This window comes from Bombus impatiens, unplaced genomic scaffold, assembly GCF_000188095.3.
Source record: "Bombus impatiens unplaced genomic scaffold, BIMP_2.2 scf_0051, whole genome shotgun sequence".
In the NCBI taxonomy this organism is placed as follows: domain Eukaryota; kingdom Metazoa; phylum Arthropoda; class Insecta; order Hymenoptera; family Apidae; genus Bombus; species Bombus impatiens.
In genome coordinates this window covers 625,705-644,479 of record NT_176470.1, presented here as the reverse complement: position 1 = coordinate 644,479, position 18,775 = coordinate 625,705, and the positions used below count along the sequence as shown (strand labels likewise).

The 18,775-nt window shown below is 32.5% G+C and overlaps 2 protein-coding genes across 2 annotated transcripts; one reads left to right on the top strand and one right to left on the bottom strand.

Annotated features, from left to right (window-relative positions):
* Positions 1 to 1,569: 1,569 nt before the first annotated feature.
* On the top strand, positions 1,570 to 6,477 carry LOC100744354. Its single transcript, XM_003485373.4, has 3 exons — positions 1,570 to 1,734; positions 4,674 to 5,036; positions 5,752 to 6,477. The coding sequence occupies exons 1-3, from the start codon at positions 1,674 to 1,676 to the stop codon at positions 6,054 to 6,056; spliced, it is 729 nt and encodes a 242-aa protein (XP_003485421.1). The 5' UTR covers positions 1,570 to 1,673; the 3' UTR covers positions 6,057 to 6,477.
* A 75-nt stretch (positions 6,478 to 6,552) lies between these two features.
* Positions 6,553 to 14,209, bottom strand: LOC100742128 (circadian clock-controlled protein). The gene is made up of 3 exons (XM_003485355.4): positions 13,898 to 14,209; positions 11,876 to 12,107; positions 6,553 to 7,733 (listed from the first exon to the last, which is right to left on the bottom strand). Exons 1-3 carry the CDS (start codon positions 13,962 to 13,964, stop codon positions 7,292 to 7,294), a joined length of 741 nt encoding a protein of 246 aa, XP_003485403.1. The 5' UTR covers positions 13,965 to 14,209; the 3' UTR covers positions 6,553 to 7,291.
* Between the last annotated feature and the right edge of the window lie 4,566 nt (positions 14,210 to 18,775).

Below are 18,775 nucleotides of genomic sequence, written 5' to 3'. Positions count from 1 at the left end.
CAGTTTTGCTACCAACCAATCGTTAATAGCTATGCTAATCGATAGAAACGACAAAGTGGCCACGTAAAAAACGATTGTTCCAAGAGAACGATCCACTGAGATCGTGTGAGTTCGATGTTCTTCCACCATTGCAAATTAGTGTATTCGTGCAGCGGCGGAGGAAGGGGATGAAAGAAGGGAGGAACAGTCGGTCGTGGCGATTTCTGCGGTTTTTACGAGGATCGTTGAGCGACGGCGAAAGTTGCAAAAGCGATCGCCGCGGTACTGGCCCTAAATTCCGCGATCCGTGACAAAATATGCGAGTAAACCCGGTCACTTACCTCGAAGCGTGATCTTAATCATCGTACCACGTTCGTGGAATAATGTTGCAACCCGATCAGGGATTTTATTAGCTGTTTCTCTACCTTTCTCGTTTTCCTCCCTTCTTTCCCTTTTCTTTTCGTTCTTAAATTGATGAATTTAAGAAACAAGTTTGAGTTTCTCATCGAGTATCCTCTTCGCGATGTTTTCGTGTTTTTACTAGAGGAAGAATCAACTCTTGAGATTTGTTAAGAGATTACAGCAAATCATCGATTTATGACGGGAATTAGTTATGCGCATAGTTTACTCAGTTTGAATATAATTTCTATGTGCGTGAATTTAACTATAGTACCAGATATAGTATCTTATTTACAATTACAACACAATTTAACAATTACAACAAGGTGTAAAATTAGGATAATGATTAAATCAAGAGACCTTATTTCTTAAAATAAAATATTATATTGCAAAAGATCTGAGGATCGTCTGACAACTACCAATCCATTTCACCCTACTCGCTTGTAATTTTTCACTTTTTTATCGCGAGAATAACGATAAGAAACTTTTCTTACAAAAAGAATAGGAAAGAAAGAGTACTAAATACAGTATTTAAAGTACTTAAAAAATAATTATGCTTTCTGTACTAGTGTACGATTAAAAAAACAAGTCATAATTCTTGGTCTGTGAATCGAGAAGTACTTCTGGCTACAAACCATACGCTTTCTCACGTTCTTTTATATTTCCTCCCCTCTTATAATAACCATAACCATATCATAGTTCAATGAAAGATAAGTTCAATAACAATGGTAATTTAATTCCTTGTTCTTCTTTGTAAAAATAATATACCTAAAAATCTGTCAAATATTTCCTATTCCGTCGTCTCGGAACAAAAATATTGTAATATTACGATAACAACAAAATAAACCTAGCACTTACACGCAAACAGATGGAACAAAGAAGAGAAACAAGATGGAAAAAAGAAAGGAATAACGTGAGTCGAAATATCAATTATATAAATATTATATTAAATAGTACTTACACGTGAACACATGGAACAAAGAAGAAAAACAAGATGGAAAAAACAGGAATAGCGTGAAATGTCAATTACATAAATATTTATTATACTCATTAAAATTCTAAATTGAAACGGACTAATTGATAAAATAAACTCAGTGGGGGAAGACTCTTCCTATGTTTTTTTGTAATCACGACTGTCGTGGACTTTGATGATTCAGAATCGTTGTCGATTCAGCATACCCTGAGAGTATATATAAGAGGTTGGCAGACGGCCGAAGATCAGTTCCGATTTCTGCAGAAAAACGGAGATCTGTGATTATTTCCGCTCTTAATATTGAATCTGACAGAACGAAAGAATGTTGTCCAGGTTGCTTCTCTTTTTGACGATTGTTGTTGGATTTGTGGCAGCTGAAGTTCGTAAGTAAATTTCAAGTTCGATATGATTTTTTCGTTTTTTTTTTTTTTAATAAAACAATATATCTCGCTTAAACTTCTTATACACTTGAAAGCTTGTTAAATAATATTTTAGATTTCTTTAAAATAAAAATTTATACTTATAAATAAGATTCTAGATTTTTGGACATAAGATTTAGAAAATTATGGTGATCAGAAAGTTGAAAGAAGGGAAAAGAATAGGATAGCTGAAAGTTGAAAATAAAACGTCAGTTACTTACATATGTGGTGTGTTAATTAATTTACATATATAAATTATATTGTGTATTATATTATTATATTATTATATTACTAAATATTAATTGTATAGAATATTCGTATAGATCAAGCAGAATTCATATATTCCGAGAAGGCAAACGTTAATTTAAATAAACAGACAAATATAGATTGTATAAATATTATTGTAAAAATCATAGCAATTAATTAAACTACAGTTTACCAATTAATATCGGTGAAAAATTCGCTTATTTGTTATTTTAGAGTTAGTTACTTTGGGAGTTGTTTCAGATCTCTTCTCGTCCTTCATTTTCCGATAAACCAGTTAGTAGGAAAAATAGTAAAACTTGAGAAAGTCTTTAATATTTAATTTACTCTTTGATATTGTGATTAATCTTTGATAAAATCTATAATCCTGCATTAGTGTTTATCGAATATTCGATAAATGTGTAATAAGACGTAATGCAGAATAAAGTATCAAATGTCACAATATATAGAAATATATATACGTACACTAAGTATAATTTTACGTTAAGTATTGACACTGAAAACTCGCACTGCAACGCGAAACAGACACTTTGAAGCGTTGCTAAAATAATAGACAAACACGTTGTAACTTCCACTAAATTTAATATTCTTTGCTGTGAATTATTTTAGTCAATTCAACGGTAAAACAAATATAATTCCACTGTAACAAATACAACCATGAATTCAACGAAAATACAAGCAACGTTTATCAAAATACAATTTCAAGTGCATAATACGGATAGATACGATTTAGAAGAAATCATTTTATCGTGACTTAAACGCATCGTATCGATAGAGGTAATGAATCAGAATCATATAACAGGACATAAAATAAAGATAAATAAAAAAATGAGGAAAAGGCTTTTTCATACTGATATTTTAATTAAGCGGTTATAGATGATTAATTCACGGATATGTCGAGGATATTCATGAATGAATAAATATCATGGACGACATGAAGGCTGTGCATCGTAACACAGAAGAAAACTTTGCATGCCATACAATTACTATCAATGCTGTCGAAAACCAGGAAGCTCGCAAATCCGATTGCGCATAGAATTTAAAGAATTACAGTTTACAACAGATTGGTAAAACGTTGTTAAACGTTGAGTGTTGAATATTTATTTGCGTAGGTGAAAACATTTTACGAAATTGTATGTTAACTTATCTAAGATGATCTAGTCGACTGAAAAGTAGCATTAAAGTGAGAATATTTTACGCAATTTGTACATTACATTATACACTGTATATTAAATGATGTATTTCACAATTAAATTCATTGCATGAAAATAGAACACCGACATATGTAAGTAGATGTAATAACTTAAATATAAGATATAAATATAAAGAAAAAGGAATGCATCAAACGTATCGGTCTAGAATTTGAAATATCTACATCTCTTTTATCTCCTTTTATCTCTTTACGAAGAATACAATTTTCCTTATTGAATTGAATATATAACATAAATAAGCTATTACACGTAGCTATCGTCTTAGTCGTAAATGTGAAAATAAAAAGTAAAAATCTGAAAAACAGGAAATAAAGTAGTTGTTCGTGCCAGCAGAAACATACCCTAGAGGGATCGTTATTTAATCGGTTAGTAACACCTATAAACGAATAACAATTTTATATATCATGCGTTGAATTTTTAAGAAGAAAGGTAGTCTATTGAAAAATATTCTTAAGGAAAAGTAAAGAAAGAGGAATATCTATCCAAATAGACTAATTATCAGAGTACTTTACGTAATCGACTTGGAATTGCTAATCATTCTGCATTTGTACAACATTTAAAATTAATTTCCTTGCAAAAAAAAAAAGTAAACACGTGTGTTCCTGGAAATCTATGTTTCTCCTCCTTCCTGCATAAAGTATCTCGATTTTTCTATTCGTCTTTATGATAAAATATTAGGGAAAATAAATTAGGAGAAAACAAAGAAGATTAGAAATAAAAAATATCAAATTGCCAAAAAATTGCGAACGAACTCGTATATTTTAAACTTCAGAAGAATAAAAATACGTAATAAATAATTTCAAGTAGCAGGATGATAAATTTTTAATTATCGACCCAACCACTTTCCTCACAGAAATAAATATATAATTCTACGGAAAATATACCTTACAAGAAAAGGATTAAGAATAATAATTTTCTTTTACTGCTCTTTCCCCTTAACGGGTTTGAGGGATTTCCGTGTCCTTAATAAAATGCCTTACAGTATCCTTAAGTTACCTTATCAACTAACTTATTTTCTTATTATTGAGTTGGCAACTAAGTAATTGCGGATTTTATCAATACCACCTAATGACAAAATCCGCAATCACTTAGTTACCAACCCAATATTTACCTGGCCAACTATCTTGCTTCCAATCGCTCAGGTTCTACGGACATCGAGTGTTCCCAGGATTTCCATTTCCTCTTACGCTCTAATATCTCGTGCCAACGGTGACTCTGATTATTTCCTTTTCCTTTTGTCACTTCTCTTTTTTCGCTTCTTCTTTTTTCTCTGTTTAACAGTATAAAAGAATATAAAATCTTGCAAAGATCGAAATAAGAAGATTCAGGGCCCGATATTACAAAAACACTAGAATATAATCGTAACTGATGTTTCGAAGAATAAGATTGAAAGATAAATATTGATAAATCTGATAACCATCTTTGCAGCTCCTTACATACATATTTGCGGCATAAAAAATCCAAATCTCGATGACTGTATCATCAAGAGCGTGGCTGGTATAGCCAAGAAACTCGCCGTTGGTATACCAGAGTTGAATGTTCCACGAACAGACCCAATGGCAATCGGAGACATGACACTTATTGACGTCGAAAACTTTAAGGCCGTTGGATCCAACGTAACACTCACTGGCTTATTGACGTATCATATAAATAGTCTGCACTTAGATCTCGAGAAGCGCCAAGTAGACATCGATCTGAATTTGGATGAAGCTAAAATAGATGGCAATTACAATATTAGCTCTAAGATCTTAATCCCTATAAATGGAAGAGGACCTCTCACCTTTACCACAAGTAAGTTAAAAGAATTATACGTACGTTTCATCGTATCGTTATGTAATTTCTTTTATATTTAGAAAATATTAATTCATTCGGTCTAACTGCTGGCGATGCGCATGAGTCATAAGGCATATTATTATACGAGTATAATTCAAGTAAACTGTAGAATACGTACGAACTTTGTACATACGTCATTTTCAAAATAACAATATCCACGCGTTAAAAGAAGTATCTCTGGATTCTATTCGTAAAAACTTGCAACGTATTGTAAGAAACAGCTACAAATTTGGTGTAAGCCAAAGTGAAGTTGAACTTATAAAATTACGGATACGGGTACATTGGCTCGAGAAACTACATATTTGGATACTTGTCATAGAAAAATTCTGTACGCATATTGTATGCGCTATATAAATTTCAAGAGGGTTGCTCCATGCCAAACGGGCCACTTAGAGATGAAATATGCTACAGTCCATGTGAAATTAGTCAGAGTTTGAATCGATATTTTATTGATTTCGAATTTGTTTAAGAAATACGAACCTTCGAATTTCGCAACGCTCGCCCATTTTTACAAAGTCGGTTTATAATTGCTTAGATACGATTCTTTTGAGAAAAGATCGGAAGAAATCGACTGTTATCGATCCGCTCTAGCCATTCCCCTCGCCTCGCGTTCACCGTCAAAACCGCAACTGAAAAATTTTTCCGTAACGATAATTACAAACTCGCTTTACAGATGACGTAAACGTAAAGATAAAATTGTTGTACAACCTGGTCGAACATGCTGGAAAACAATATGTCTACTTCTCGTCGATGACCACGCACTTGAACGTCAAGGATTATACCATCAAATACGAGCCGGAAAATTTCGACAAAACTCTGCAAGATGCGTTCAAAGAGGCGGTTGGCCACAATAATCGGGAAATATTGGAAATGACCAGACCTCATTTGGAGAAAGCCATTTCCCAGAGATGCCTAGAAATATCTAACAAGATCTGCAAGCATTTCTCTTACGACGAACTTTTCCCCGATCGGGAGTAAACGAGATCGTTAAGAGATCGCTGCGAAAATCCCTGTGAAATAAAAGGAAATAGCTGTTGGAACGAAATAAGCGGTTGAGTTACGTTTCCCATGAAATAAACCGTTCGTTATTCGAATATTTTTTTAACCATATATTAGCCACGGCGTTTATCGATGACAAATTTGTCAACATCTTTAGAGCGACTGAAATAACATAAATTTCGCGCATTAAAAAATTGTCAACTATGTGAGTGATTTAAATCACATCTTCGTTATTCTTGTAATTAATTTTCTTTTTATGTATTTTATTGAAATTATCACCTTGTTAAACGTTCTACGATATTCTGTAAAAAACGTACCCTGCACGCTTATTAGTAAAAAATACGCATTTCTGAAGATATTTGATACAATTGTTTATTGTGATAATAAATTGTATAAAATCTTTTTATACTTTTGTTTATTATCTTACCAATTTCTTGTATTAATATCGTTCTATGTAATTAACCAAAAACAGATGTAACTGTAAACGTGATGTAAAATTAATTTCTTTATTTGACTCACGCATTGCCCCCTTAAGCATTATACAGATAACTATTTTTTTTTTTCAAAATTCATCGCAAAGTATTGCAATAATCACAAAACATCGAAGATGGCAACTGAAGAATTACAATATTACAAATGTATTTTTAAATTAATTAAGAAAGAAAATACAAAGGATACCGCAATAATAATTGCAAACGGAAGATAGAAAACTCAATGAAAGAAACTAACATATTAACGCGATTATTACGAACGGTAGCGAAAAAGTATAAGTTCGTCTTATATATTTCGTCACCAGACTGCGAGTATTGATGCATTTACACTAAAAAAAAAAAGAACAAAAAAAATAGAATTTATGCAGAAATTTGTTCCATCCACACGTTATAAACTACTTATGTACATATACTATTTGGATATTTCATATATTTGCCGTATTACATGTATTCTATGCATATTTTTACATTTTTCAATTTCCCATAAAATGCATAAAAATCCGTAATGTACCCGACACTCGCATTTTTTTATCTTTCAAACGAATGAGTACAATAATCTCCAACATAATTCGAAAGCAAAATCATAATTCCAGATTTAAGAATACTAAGAAATCTTCTTCGTCGTTTACTAACATACTTCAATGAATTTCTTTAAAAATGACATAGATCATCTCACTGTGGTCAGTGCTCGATCATTGATTTACGAGATTTTTTGGTACGTTTTTACGATTCTGGGAAAAGCATCTCGTAAGTAAACTCTTGCAGGATACCGTTTGTAATCCCTGTGAACGTGTTGGAAATAGCGCTCTCGATAGATGGCTTTATCTCTTTCATAAAGGAGTCGAAGTTGCTGTTGATGGCGGTGTTAACAGCTTCGCCAAGAACTGGATCACCGCCGAACAGATTTTGCAGATTCAGTTTACCACCTCCTACCGAGATTTTGGTCTTAAGTTCGGTCAGTTTCAGATAATTTTCACCGTCGCTTCTCTTTGACACCTGCATCTGCAGTTTCACCAGCGCCTTGCAATTTGTAAAATCGCCAGTAATCGGCCCGCTTCCTCGAATCTGAAGAAGGATTACTCGTCCATCCACGTCGTAATTTCCTTCGATAGAAAGATTTGGAAGGTCTAGCTCGACTACGAAGTTTAGGGTGTCCAAATTGGCTCTGCGGAAAATTGAGTGAGGATCAAAAAATGAATGATTGAAAGAATACAAGAATTTCTTAAAATTCTAAAGCGTTGAACGTCAACGTGGGCTCCGATGAGCCAGGTTGAAAAAGATGCGCGGATACGGTATATACAGGGTGGTTACGTCTTTTCATCAGCTTCCATACGTTTCATTTTCGTAGTATGAAATTTTTGTACTCGCACGAAAAATTTAATGCATATACGTGATCCTAATTAATTAGTATGCAAATGCAAGTACTCTTTGTAGCCATTGGGTTAGTGTTCGTTGGCTACGAAGATCGATATGCATAGAAAATCATGGGATACAGTCGAAGAATATATCGCCGGTTCTCGAGGTATCAGACTCGACGATACAACGCTAAAAAAAATAAGAAAACGACGAGAATCGATTCGCCTAATTCACGAAACAAGGAACCACCGTGGTTAACGCGTAGTCTATCGCAATAACCCTCAATAGTAAATATCTTCGAACGATTAAAATCAGATAAATTTCGTGGACTAACAAATTTCCAACATTTTATTATTATTATTATTTAATTTGTACTTTACAACTCGTCCAGCTGGACGTTCGGTAAATTTGTCCAGCCTAATTGCTAAATAACATGTGGATGGCTACCCCCAGCGGGATACCATCTTCGTCCAACAACACGAACCATTCAGATTACACCGTTGGACAAGAAACGCTCGTTACGAAGTATGACCTCGTAATTCACTGGCAAAGACGATGTAATATTTAGTAAGAATTAAATGTTTTGGCATAATATATTATACAGGATGGTTGGTAACTGGTGGTACAAGCGGAAAGGGGGTGATTCTACGCGTAAAAAGAAGTCTAAAATATAGAATAAAAATTTTTCGTTCGAGGCTTTGTTTTCGAGAAAATCGACTTTGAATTTTCGGTCGGTACGCGTGCACTTTATCGCTTCTCGTTATAACGGATCTCACTGTAGATCGTTGTCTCGATTGACGTTATTTTTTTAATTTTTTAAATTTTTATTCTATATTTTCGACTTCTTTTTTCGCGTAGAATCCCCCCCTTTCCGCTTGTACCATCAGTTACTAACCACCCTATATATTTTGCGAAAATTCAACGTTACGGCGCAGTATATCTCGATTTATTCCGATATTCTCAGGATAAAATGTATAAAAATCTCGTGGCGATCGAAGAATATTTCCTTTTATAATTTTATATAATTTCCTATGCTCGTAAAGAACTTTTAGTTAAAATAGAAACGATTCTGATTGATAGAAACAAGGAGAATCGTTTGATTAATAAATTACACGTCACTGACATTCATCGTTTCCAAACATACGGTTTCCATCCCTTTTTGCAATTCACCTGTCACGTTCGCCATACAAATTATTTCCAACTAGAGCCATAGCAGTTCGTGTCACGGTCACTCGCGCATATGCGGAATACAAAGAGAGGATCTCTTACTGTTGTTTTATTTATTCGTTTATGAGTCACCCCGTCGGGAATCAATCATCACCAATGAATTGCATCTGATTTTCAAGACTTAAGGACGATAAATAACGAAGTATGAGACGAAACGTTGAAAAAGATATAAACCAGAAAAAGGGGAAATATAAAAAATGTGAAAGATCTTTTTTCCGCAATGATATAACGACTTTCGCGAAGATAACTAAAAGAATAATATAATGAGTTTTATTTTGTTTTTTATGTATTCAAACTGAAACTAATTTTGTATCAAGACTACTTATACCGATACCAGTGAAAATTACTGGTACTTGTCAAAGTGTAAAAGGTTCCTGCAATGTGTTTATCGAACCCCATTTAATCAGTTTCCTCGTTTTCAACAACTTGCCACGCGTTTTTCAAATTTTTACCGCGTATCATTCGATATGACGATATCGGTTATCGGGAAAATTCCGGATCGATCGCTAGATGCTAACACTAAAAATACCACACCAGTCAAATTGGCTGGTTTTACAGCTTTATTTCAAAATTCCTACTTTATGTTATATCTTTTTCCCGCAATGATATAACGACTTTCGCGAAGATAACTAAAAGAATAATATAATGAGTTTTATTTTGTTTTTTATGTATTCAAACTGAAACTAATTTTGTATCAAGGCTACTTATACCAATACCAGTGAAAATTACTGGTACTTATCAAAGTGTAAAAGGGTCCTGCAATCTGTTCATCGAATCCCAATTAACCAGTTTCCTCGGTTTGTACAATTTGCCACGCGTTTTTCGAATTTTTACTGCGTATAATTCATTATAATTCATTCTTCTATATTTTTAAAAAATTACGATAAATTAGGTAATACCGATACCAAAGAATGGAATTTTTTAGGTTTCCGATTATCCGAATTCTCTGGAACATTTGAAATTAATTCGTTTCTCCTCGAGTCCAAGTTCGTCTTCGCGAACATACTTAACTGCTACGCTATACGACGTCGTCATTTCCGAATGTCATTTCAAGGCAGGTCGTTCATCGCCGAGTTCATAACATGTGTCATTACCCGGTTAATTTGACATAATGACGGAAGCCAAGTTTGTTTTATGAAACCTGCTACGCAATCTTCCTTCATATTCACTGAAACTCGTCTCGAATAATTAACTTACAGTACTGACAGTAGGTAAATCGAATTTTGCAACAACATCATTATTTTCGTAATAAACAAACTTTGTACAGTCTATTGTAGAGGGAAACATAGCAAGTTTCTAGCAATTTTAATTCACAGTCAAAATTGTATTATATACGATACTTGATACTTGTGAAATTTACTGAATACTTGAAATATTAATAACTTCATCTTTACGACGCAGAGGTACAAAAGCTAAAGTGAATTATTTTAATTATTTAAAATTTTAAATAATCCTGATCTTGTCACTTCTCGAACATGAATGCCATGCTATGATAAAAACTGATGATTGATGAATCAACGACACATTATAGCGTCTAGACACAACGATTCTTTCACTGTTATATAGACACATCGTTCATAATCAAGATTACAACTCAGACACAATAATGATGCTCGAATCTGACATTTTCCCTGATCCTATCGACTTTCTATTACGCAAACTTAATCATATCATAAATCATTTACATAATTCGTAGCGCATTAAATTTTATAATAAACGACGTAACGCGTTACAACTGTAAAAGTGGAAAATTCGTCGATAAAAATTCGCTAGTAATATCTTTACTTATGGAACTTTTTTTAATTCTAATTTTTTTAAAATACGTGTATCAACAATGCCTATACTGTGAATATTTTTATATTTTTACAAACACAGCGAAAGAACCGAAGCTTAAATAGAAATTCTTCTCGTACAAAACTTATACAGGGTGGTTGGTAATTGGCGGTACAAGCGGAAAAGGGGTGATTCTACGCGAAAAAAGAAGTCAAAAATATAGAATAACAATTTTTCCATCGAGACAACGATCTACAGTGAGATCCGTTGTAACGAGACGCGATAAAGTGCACGCGTACCGAGCAAAAATTCAAAGTCGATTTTCTCGAAAACAAAGCCTCGAACGAAAGCCCCTTTCCGCTTGTACCACCAGTTACCAACCACCCTGTATATTTGCGTATTTAAATGTATATCATACGATCTAGTTGTTAAAAGTATTTAAAAATATCACATCAAAATATAACGTATCTCTCTTTAAGCGTGAAATATCAGACTTGTTAGGACGTATCATCGTATTCTTACAACAATTTAGAATCTAATGACCATTGTATATTGACTGGAAACATAAATAGTTTATGATCGGATATATTCTCAGCCGCTTCGGTTTATCGAAACATCTTGTAATTGCGGGAATTGTGAGATCGAGAATGAAGCAACAAAGATATTATGAAGATGGGAAATGTTGCAATTATGGCAATTGATAGATCTTTGAACGACATAATATAATCTTCAATTTCCAGAAAAGTTATCGCGTGAACATTTATACCACGCGAACTGCAAACAACGCGAAGAACTTCACTATTTAATCTCGTCGAAATAATTCTAACTTCAAATATGTAACTGGTTGGATTAAGAGGAATAAATCGTAATTTTTCAATTTTCTTCCACTTTGAATCTTTCAGATATTACAAATTATGAAAAGTTTCTTTTCTTATTGATTTTGCTACTTACTTCAACTTCAATAACGTGAAGTTACTGGCGCCATGAACGGTGACATTCTTCAGCATCAATTTGATGTTCCCTCCTGACGTGCCTACTAATTCGTCCAATTTCAATGGTTCCAAAGATGGTATTTTATAATCTGGTACTCCAGTTTTCAATTTGGGTTTAAGGCTATTCACACTTGCTTTTATGCAATCGGCCAAGTTCGGATCGTTCTTCTTGCAAACGTGAATGAAATCGGCTGCATGCAATTTAACAAACAAGTATTAATTATTATTTAATCACGAAATCAATATCAATGACGAAACATCTAAATCGATGATTAAATCTAAATGTCGACTGTAATTTTTCATTTTAAAATGTTTCTTCTTCTTCTTCTTGCTACAAAATGGTAGAATGGAAATTATTTGGAAATGGATTTTTATTTAATCGAAGATAAATTCAATAGTAACGTTTTTCCATAAATATGTAAATTACATCGAACATGGAGCGTGAAATGCGACAGTAAGTAGAATATGTTAACAAACAAATGTCAGCTGAAAGAATAAAACGAAAAGATAAAAAAGAAGACTACGAAGAAATATAATCATTTAAAATCTCAGTAATCCCGAAAATATAGCTAGCAATAAATAATTTTTATTTTACGTTTAATTTACAATTGTGAACGATAAATCGGAGAAAAAGCAATTTTACGAAAAATTTCAAAAATGTCTTTAATATTCTTCTAAATCGATAAAAATTGCTGGAATACAATTTCTTTGAATTCAATTACTAGAAAGTTAATTAATATTCAATATTTATATCGTTTTCATAGAATTAAATCATACATCTAGTTATATGCCCATACGTCCAGTTGCTTTTTCTGTAATGCAAATACAAACTCGAGATAAGTTATTATTTATCTTTTGAAATTTTCAAAAGCAACATGACGATACTAATTACAACTTACAAATATATGAATTCTTGTCAGGTTTACCTTGTGGTACTTTGTAACAAATTAATGACTAAACACAATCAATGTAAATTACTTGTGACAAAGATTAATAGAAACTTTTCGTTTTAGAAAACTGATTATTCTCAACGCGAGAATTGATTGTAATTTTAATAAATAAATAAAAAAAAAAAAAAGAAGAAAACTGATTGATCATAAGTAACTTATGTGATTTAACGTATTGCATGTATTAAAAATTGTAGAAAATATAGAATAGATAAAAAAAAAAAATATGTTTTCAAATATGAAAATATACAATTAAAAAGACTTGAAAATGAATAATACAATTTTTTTGTAAATACGGTTCCTATGCATCTCACTATTTCCTGTATTATATTGCTCACATACTCGGCTAAATTATTAAGATTAGAATGTCCATTGAAATGCGTACGTAGTAGGTGTACATACATACATTAAAATTAATTATGTGATTCATCGACTACGTGCACCTAATGACTAATTACGATTTAAAATAATCTTCCCTATCTGACTTATAATTTGAAAACTACACTGAATCTAAAAGTAAGGTAGCTTCTTAAATAGGAAATGAGATTTGATAATACCACCGCGTTAATTTTTAAATGACAGCTTTGTCGTTTTATAAAATTCTCGCAAACGATAAAATTATCATGCGCACATATCCATAATTTGGCAAATCAAATTAAACGTCAAAATTACGCGCGTGTTTCAATTCGTTGCTCCAGACGATGCGACACATTTTCGTTTAACAGTTTCCTACAAAACTACAATAGTCACGTAAACGAATTTCCTAGTAGAATAAAATTTCAGACTCGTTTTAAAAACTTATCGATCGCACGTTAAAATATCACGTATGAAAATATTCCAAAATCCACGGTGTATTCCAAAAATATCGTAAATCGATAAATCATCGAAGATCGTAAACCTTCGACTATAAATCACCAAAATTCGTGCTACGTTGCACGTAAAATTCAACCGGTAGCCGAACTATAAATGAAAACCTAAGCGATAAAATTAAAAGAGATTGATCGAAAGAATAAAAATTGCAAAGTGTCACTTACGTAGTTCGTGCGCGAAAGTAACGCCAAAAATCGCCACGATCAATCCGGCTAGCACGATTGTCTTCATTTCTTCTTCTTAAAGATTAATTTCTTGAGTCGAAGAAAATTTTGTTAAAGAGTTAAAATAAATATAAAAGTATATCTCGATCGTTGTAACGGAGAATCTCGAATGAGAACGATCGCGAATGAAAGAGCAGGGCTGTTTAGTCACCCACGAATGATCAGATTGTCGGTCTACAAGTGAATAACGCGGAGGTCAGCCTCAAGTCCTTATAGTTCTACCTTTCTCCCCTCTCTGCTGTTATTCGTCGATGATACTTGCTCTAGAGCATCCAGATCAACGTGCTGGAGGACATTACGAATTCTCAACATGTGATCTTGACAAGGCGTGTGTTGCGATATTTTTTATCTTATACACGTTAAAATGTGCATATTCATGCGAGCTATACATTCTACAACTCAATTTATCTTTCCATTAATTACTCGGACGAAGTTTAATTCGTTAAAGGTCAATGTCGTATTAACGCGATTTATTTGCGATTTTTGTTAGTTTATCTACGTTATTTATTACATATGAAATAACACACGCGTATTGTAATAATATACACGTGATGTAACTATAATAATATTATATAATAACGACGAAAGAAAAAATTCATAAAATTCTTGAAATTTCCAATTATAATTCGTTCCCGACCAAACTATTTCAATGTTTATCGAAGATTTACGAATTACGAAACATTTACCCTACATTATGCGAGTATGACGGACTAGCTTTATTTTTTTAATCACGGAAATCTATTCTATTTTTATAGTTTGTAAATTACTTCATTTCCGTTTCCCAATGATGTTGCGTTTCCACGTTATTATGTCTTGTACCTACTACGCCACTACGTGATCGATAATGAACTTCCTGTTGAGCGAATTCGCTTATCCGAACATGAAATTGTATTATTTCGGCGAGAAATGATAGATTGCGGGGGAAGTCAGTGAACCTTAGTTGCATAAATTATTTGTCCTTCGTTGACTTTTAAGTAAATGGAATTCTATTACACTGATGTATTTGAAGATTCGTTGGAGATGTACAAGCAGTGTCTAAGAGGAAATTCCAAGATCTAATGGATCCTAGAGTGCTCTAATGCTTGAATTTCTAATACGTACGTTTTTAAATTTGACTTTTTCACTTTACTTTGGCGTGTCGAGTACAAGAGTTTTATTTAGAGTATCGTACAAATTACAAGAAACATTTAATCGAATGGATCAGTCGTTGAAATTAATGCAGAATATGGTTTAAACGATTATAAAAAAATCTACAACCTTTCAAAATCTGAGCATAATGATGATAATACTTTACTTTGCTCCCATCTCGTTGTTAATTTCATCTATAGTTGTTCACCTTCGTGTTTGCCAACGAACATTTAAAATTTCTGTTTTATTCATAAGATTTTCAATTCGCATTTTCATTCGTATAATGATGTTTCCATAGATCTTCCTTACAACGAGTTAACCATACATCTTCGTATTTTTTCGATTAATTTCCATCATTATGCAATACAAAAAGAAACAAAACTGTTGGCTCGTGTTGACTCATTCCTGAAAAATGCAACGACACCTAAGGAAAACTTTTTCTTCTATCTAAGATTTTTTCTGTCTTGTCATCATCACCTACAATGTTTTTCAATTTCCATCATAAAAACTGATAAACTATCTCGCCTGCGACGCAATTCGCTACTATTTCAATAAAAACATTGAATAAGTAGGTGGTTAATCGTCATCTTGCAGTGTTTAATTACTTAATACCAATATCCATATGCAGTAGGATGATCATATTGTTGTTAAAGCCACTTGCATTAAATGATGATTTCACACTAATTTTCAAATGAAAATCTAGTCGTGCCGAGTTTTTGTTGTTTTTGCAGATTGTAAATATACGTTTGGCAAGATCGTTAGAAAAATGATCTTTTACATGCGCGTTATTTTCTTATCATCACGCTGTGGCTCTAATAATTTCGTGGTTCCCTTATTTTTTTTACAATTACAACAAAAGTCTATTAGCTTTATTTCTTTCTATTGCTGCTATCACAGACTAAAACCATATTACCATTTCGTGTGTTTCATTCGATATTTTTATAATTTTACTTTCTGATCACGGTGCTATGTTACGTTGTATCCTTTTACGATTTCACTACGTGCGACTGTATTAAGGAAATTTAAGAAAACCGTTTATCAAAATTAAAGGTTTACGAAGATACGATAGCGAAGAGAAGAAGAGAATGAAATTATGTATCAATTTCTATAAAAATACGATCAATTACGCTTTCTTGTTCCTACGCGAAAAACGTTATTATTAGCTCAAGTATACAATGCCTGATGTATACTGAATAATTGCACATGCTTATTCATAAGTCTTTTTACATTTATAAGAGTTACATTTCCGATCATTAGACTGCGGTCGTTTATGCAAATGCATATTTTTACGAACAAGGATATTTCCGCAGATATATTCCTTTTTTAGCTACTGAATATATTACAAGGACGACTGTGTTTTGAATATTTTTTACATTTTTATTTATTTTGTACATCAGATATCTATATATTGCCCATAAATGTTGTAGCATTACATTTCCCATAAAGATACACGATCTACCGATCACCGTGCATTATGCCGACATCAGAAAATCCACTTACGATATAACCATTATCAATTCTTGCATAAATGTAGGATTACAATACAAAACTATATATTTACTCATATCTCGTATCTATCCTACGAGATAATTTGATATTTTCGTAAATAATTTTTAATTATATATTCGTGCATTTTATTCTACATAGGAACAAAATTCTGATTATGCGGAAATACGAAATGACCTCGTAAAGAAAAGTAAAAAGAGAAAGAGAGAGAGAGAGAGAGAGGATAGGATAAAAATAGCCATCCTTCGCCACGGAAAGAAACCTCGCAAATTTACTGTATCGCGTATAATTGAAATGATTTTTACGAAAAACGTGCGTACACGTGGAGCGAACGTGCTCGAAAAGAAGCAAATGTTCGCAGGGAAGCATATGCACGTGATGTATCAAGGTAGAAATAGTATTTTGACCCTGTCCTTCGACGACGTCGTCGAGTATCACGAGCCGGTTGGCCGGTTTTTCGTTTGTCCGCGTCCCTTTCTTGGAAAACAGGCAACGACCAGCAGTCGTTGCTAGAGGAAAGACAATACGCATTTAGAATATTAGTAGATCGAGGTAGCGTAGTCGTGGTTTTCAGCGCGTCCGCCACATTGAAACGCGTCATAGAGATGATTTATCCATTTTGATTCTTCGAGAGCGTATCTGTTCGATGAAATCAACGCTATGGAGCGACGAAAGGGAAACAATGCTCCGTTATTAGGATCTCTTCATCATTCTGCATATAAACGACCGACAGAGATTTAAATAAGAAGAGAATATCTTCGTATTTAGATTTGCTTGATTTAGGAATTTTTAATGAAATTTTGCTTGAACGTAAAAACATACTGTCCCCTATAGATAAGCAATCATTTAAAAAACATTTCATTTACCAAATTAAAATTTAATCCCGAAAACCTATTTAGAAGTAAAATTTCACTTGAGACTCTTCGCCAAATTAAATATGAATAACAAGATAGGTTGCCAGCTTACTTGAATTCGTATTTGTGAATAATTAGCAAAAACAGGTTTCTCCCAGAAGTGAATAGCGATTTTTAAAAGAAAAAAAGATCGTAAAAAAAAAAAAATAAAGAAGAAAACAAATAAATCTAATATATCTTAATCGGACTATTTATGAGTAAACGGTTTAACGTTGAAAGAATTAATTGACAATTTGAAAAATAGAATCGAAATGGAGTTTGCCAAATTTCATTAAAATTTCTTGCCGAATTCTATAAACGTTTGTGAAATATAATTAAATGTAATACAGTTTTGGCAAGGACGCCTATTTTTAACTATTTACTATAACGAGTTATAAAATTTCAGCAAAGATAAACGATTCTCCGTTAGTTGTAATCTAACGTTATTTACTCCAAAGAAGAAAACTCTCAAAAACGGTATTTTATGTAACGATAATTTATTTCAATTATATTATAATTTAGATTATTAAAAATAACGCTTATTTCTCTGGATATGTTTTAACGCTTCTTATATAATATTACACATAAATAATAACAAGTTTACGTATAAATATGAATCAATGTATCGAGCATTCCTCCAGAAAAAATTTCAGCAAAATGTCATGGAAATATCAAAATAATCATAAAGAAAATTACTGTTGAAAAATAAGAAATAAATGGTCGATATTGAGAGAAAAAAAGTTTCGTGTCCCCTACTGTTTAATTTCATTCGTGTTTCTTTCCACTATCATATCCAAAAGCAAACGCCGAAAACGAATACTTTCTCGTTAATTGTAGGATTGCGTTATAAAAATTGCCACCTTCGAATCGTGTTGTTCGAGTTAAACCACAATAAGAACATAAACTCAAGGAGTACCAGTGTCTTTATCTGCTTCTTTAAAAACATGAATTATTGATTATCTTTTTTATAAACGTTGGCAGAAATATTATTTACATGTATTTATGTGTGTATTAATTTACACGTGAAAATATTCTTACAACTATAGTACTTTTATTCATGTAAATAAATATTTTATGATTAATCGAGGAATACTACAACATCTTAGATTAAGAATACAAATTTTCCTGCATCTTATCTGTTATAACCTGAATAATTCTTGTGTGCAATATATATACCTATGTATATTTTATATATATTTTATGTCGTGTAATTAACAATCATATCCGGTTTGGTACTTTCTCTGTTTACTACATTGGAACGAGTTAAAAAAATCGGAAGTTTAATTTTTCT

Excerpts from the sequence above, each read along its gene's own strand:
- LOC100744354 (XM_003485373.4), top strand. The coding sequence starts at position 1,674 with ATGTTGTCCAGGTTGCTTCTCTTTTTGACGATTGTTGTTGGATTTGTG. Across the intron at positions 1,735-4,673 it reads ATTTGTGGCAGCTGAAGTTC|CTCCTTACATACATATTTGC; the intron begins GTAAGTAAATTT and ends CCATCTTTGCAG. Across the intron at positions 5,037-5,751 it reads ACCTCTCACCTTTACCACAA|ATGACGTAAACGTAAAGATA; the intron begins GTAAGTTAAAAG and ends CTCGCTTTACAG.
- LOC100742128 (XM_003485355.4), bottom strand. The coding sequence starts at position 13,964 with ATGAAGACAATCGTGCTAGCCGGATTGATCGTGGCGATTTTTGGCGTT. Across the intron at positions 12,108-13,897 it reads TACTTTCGCGCACGAACTAC|CCGATTTCATTCACGTTTGC; the intron begins GTAAGTGACACT and ends AATTGCATGCAG. Across the intron at positions 7,734-11,875 it reads TTCACGTTATTGAAGTTGAA|AGCCAATTTGGACACCCTAA; the intron begins GTAAGTAGCAAA and ends AATTTTCCGCAG.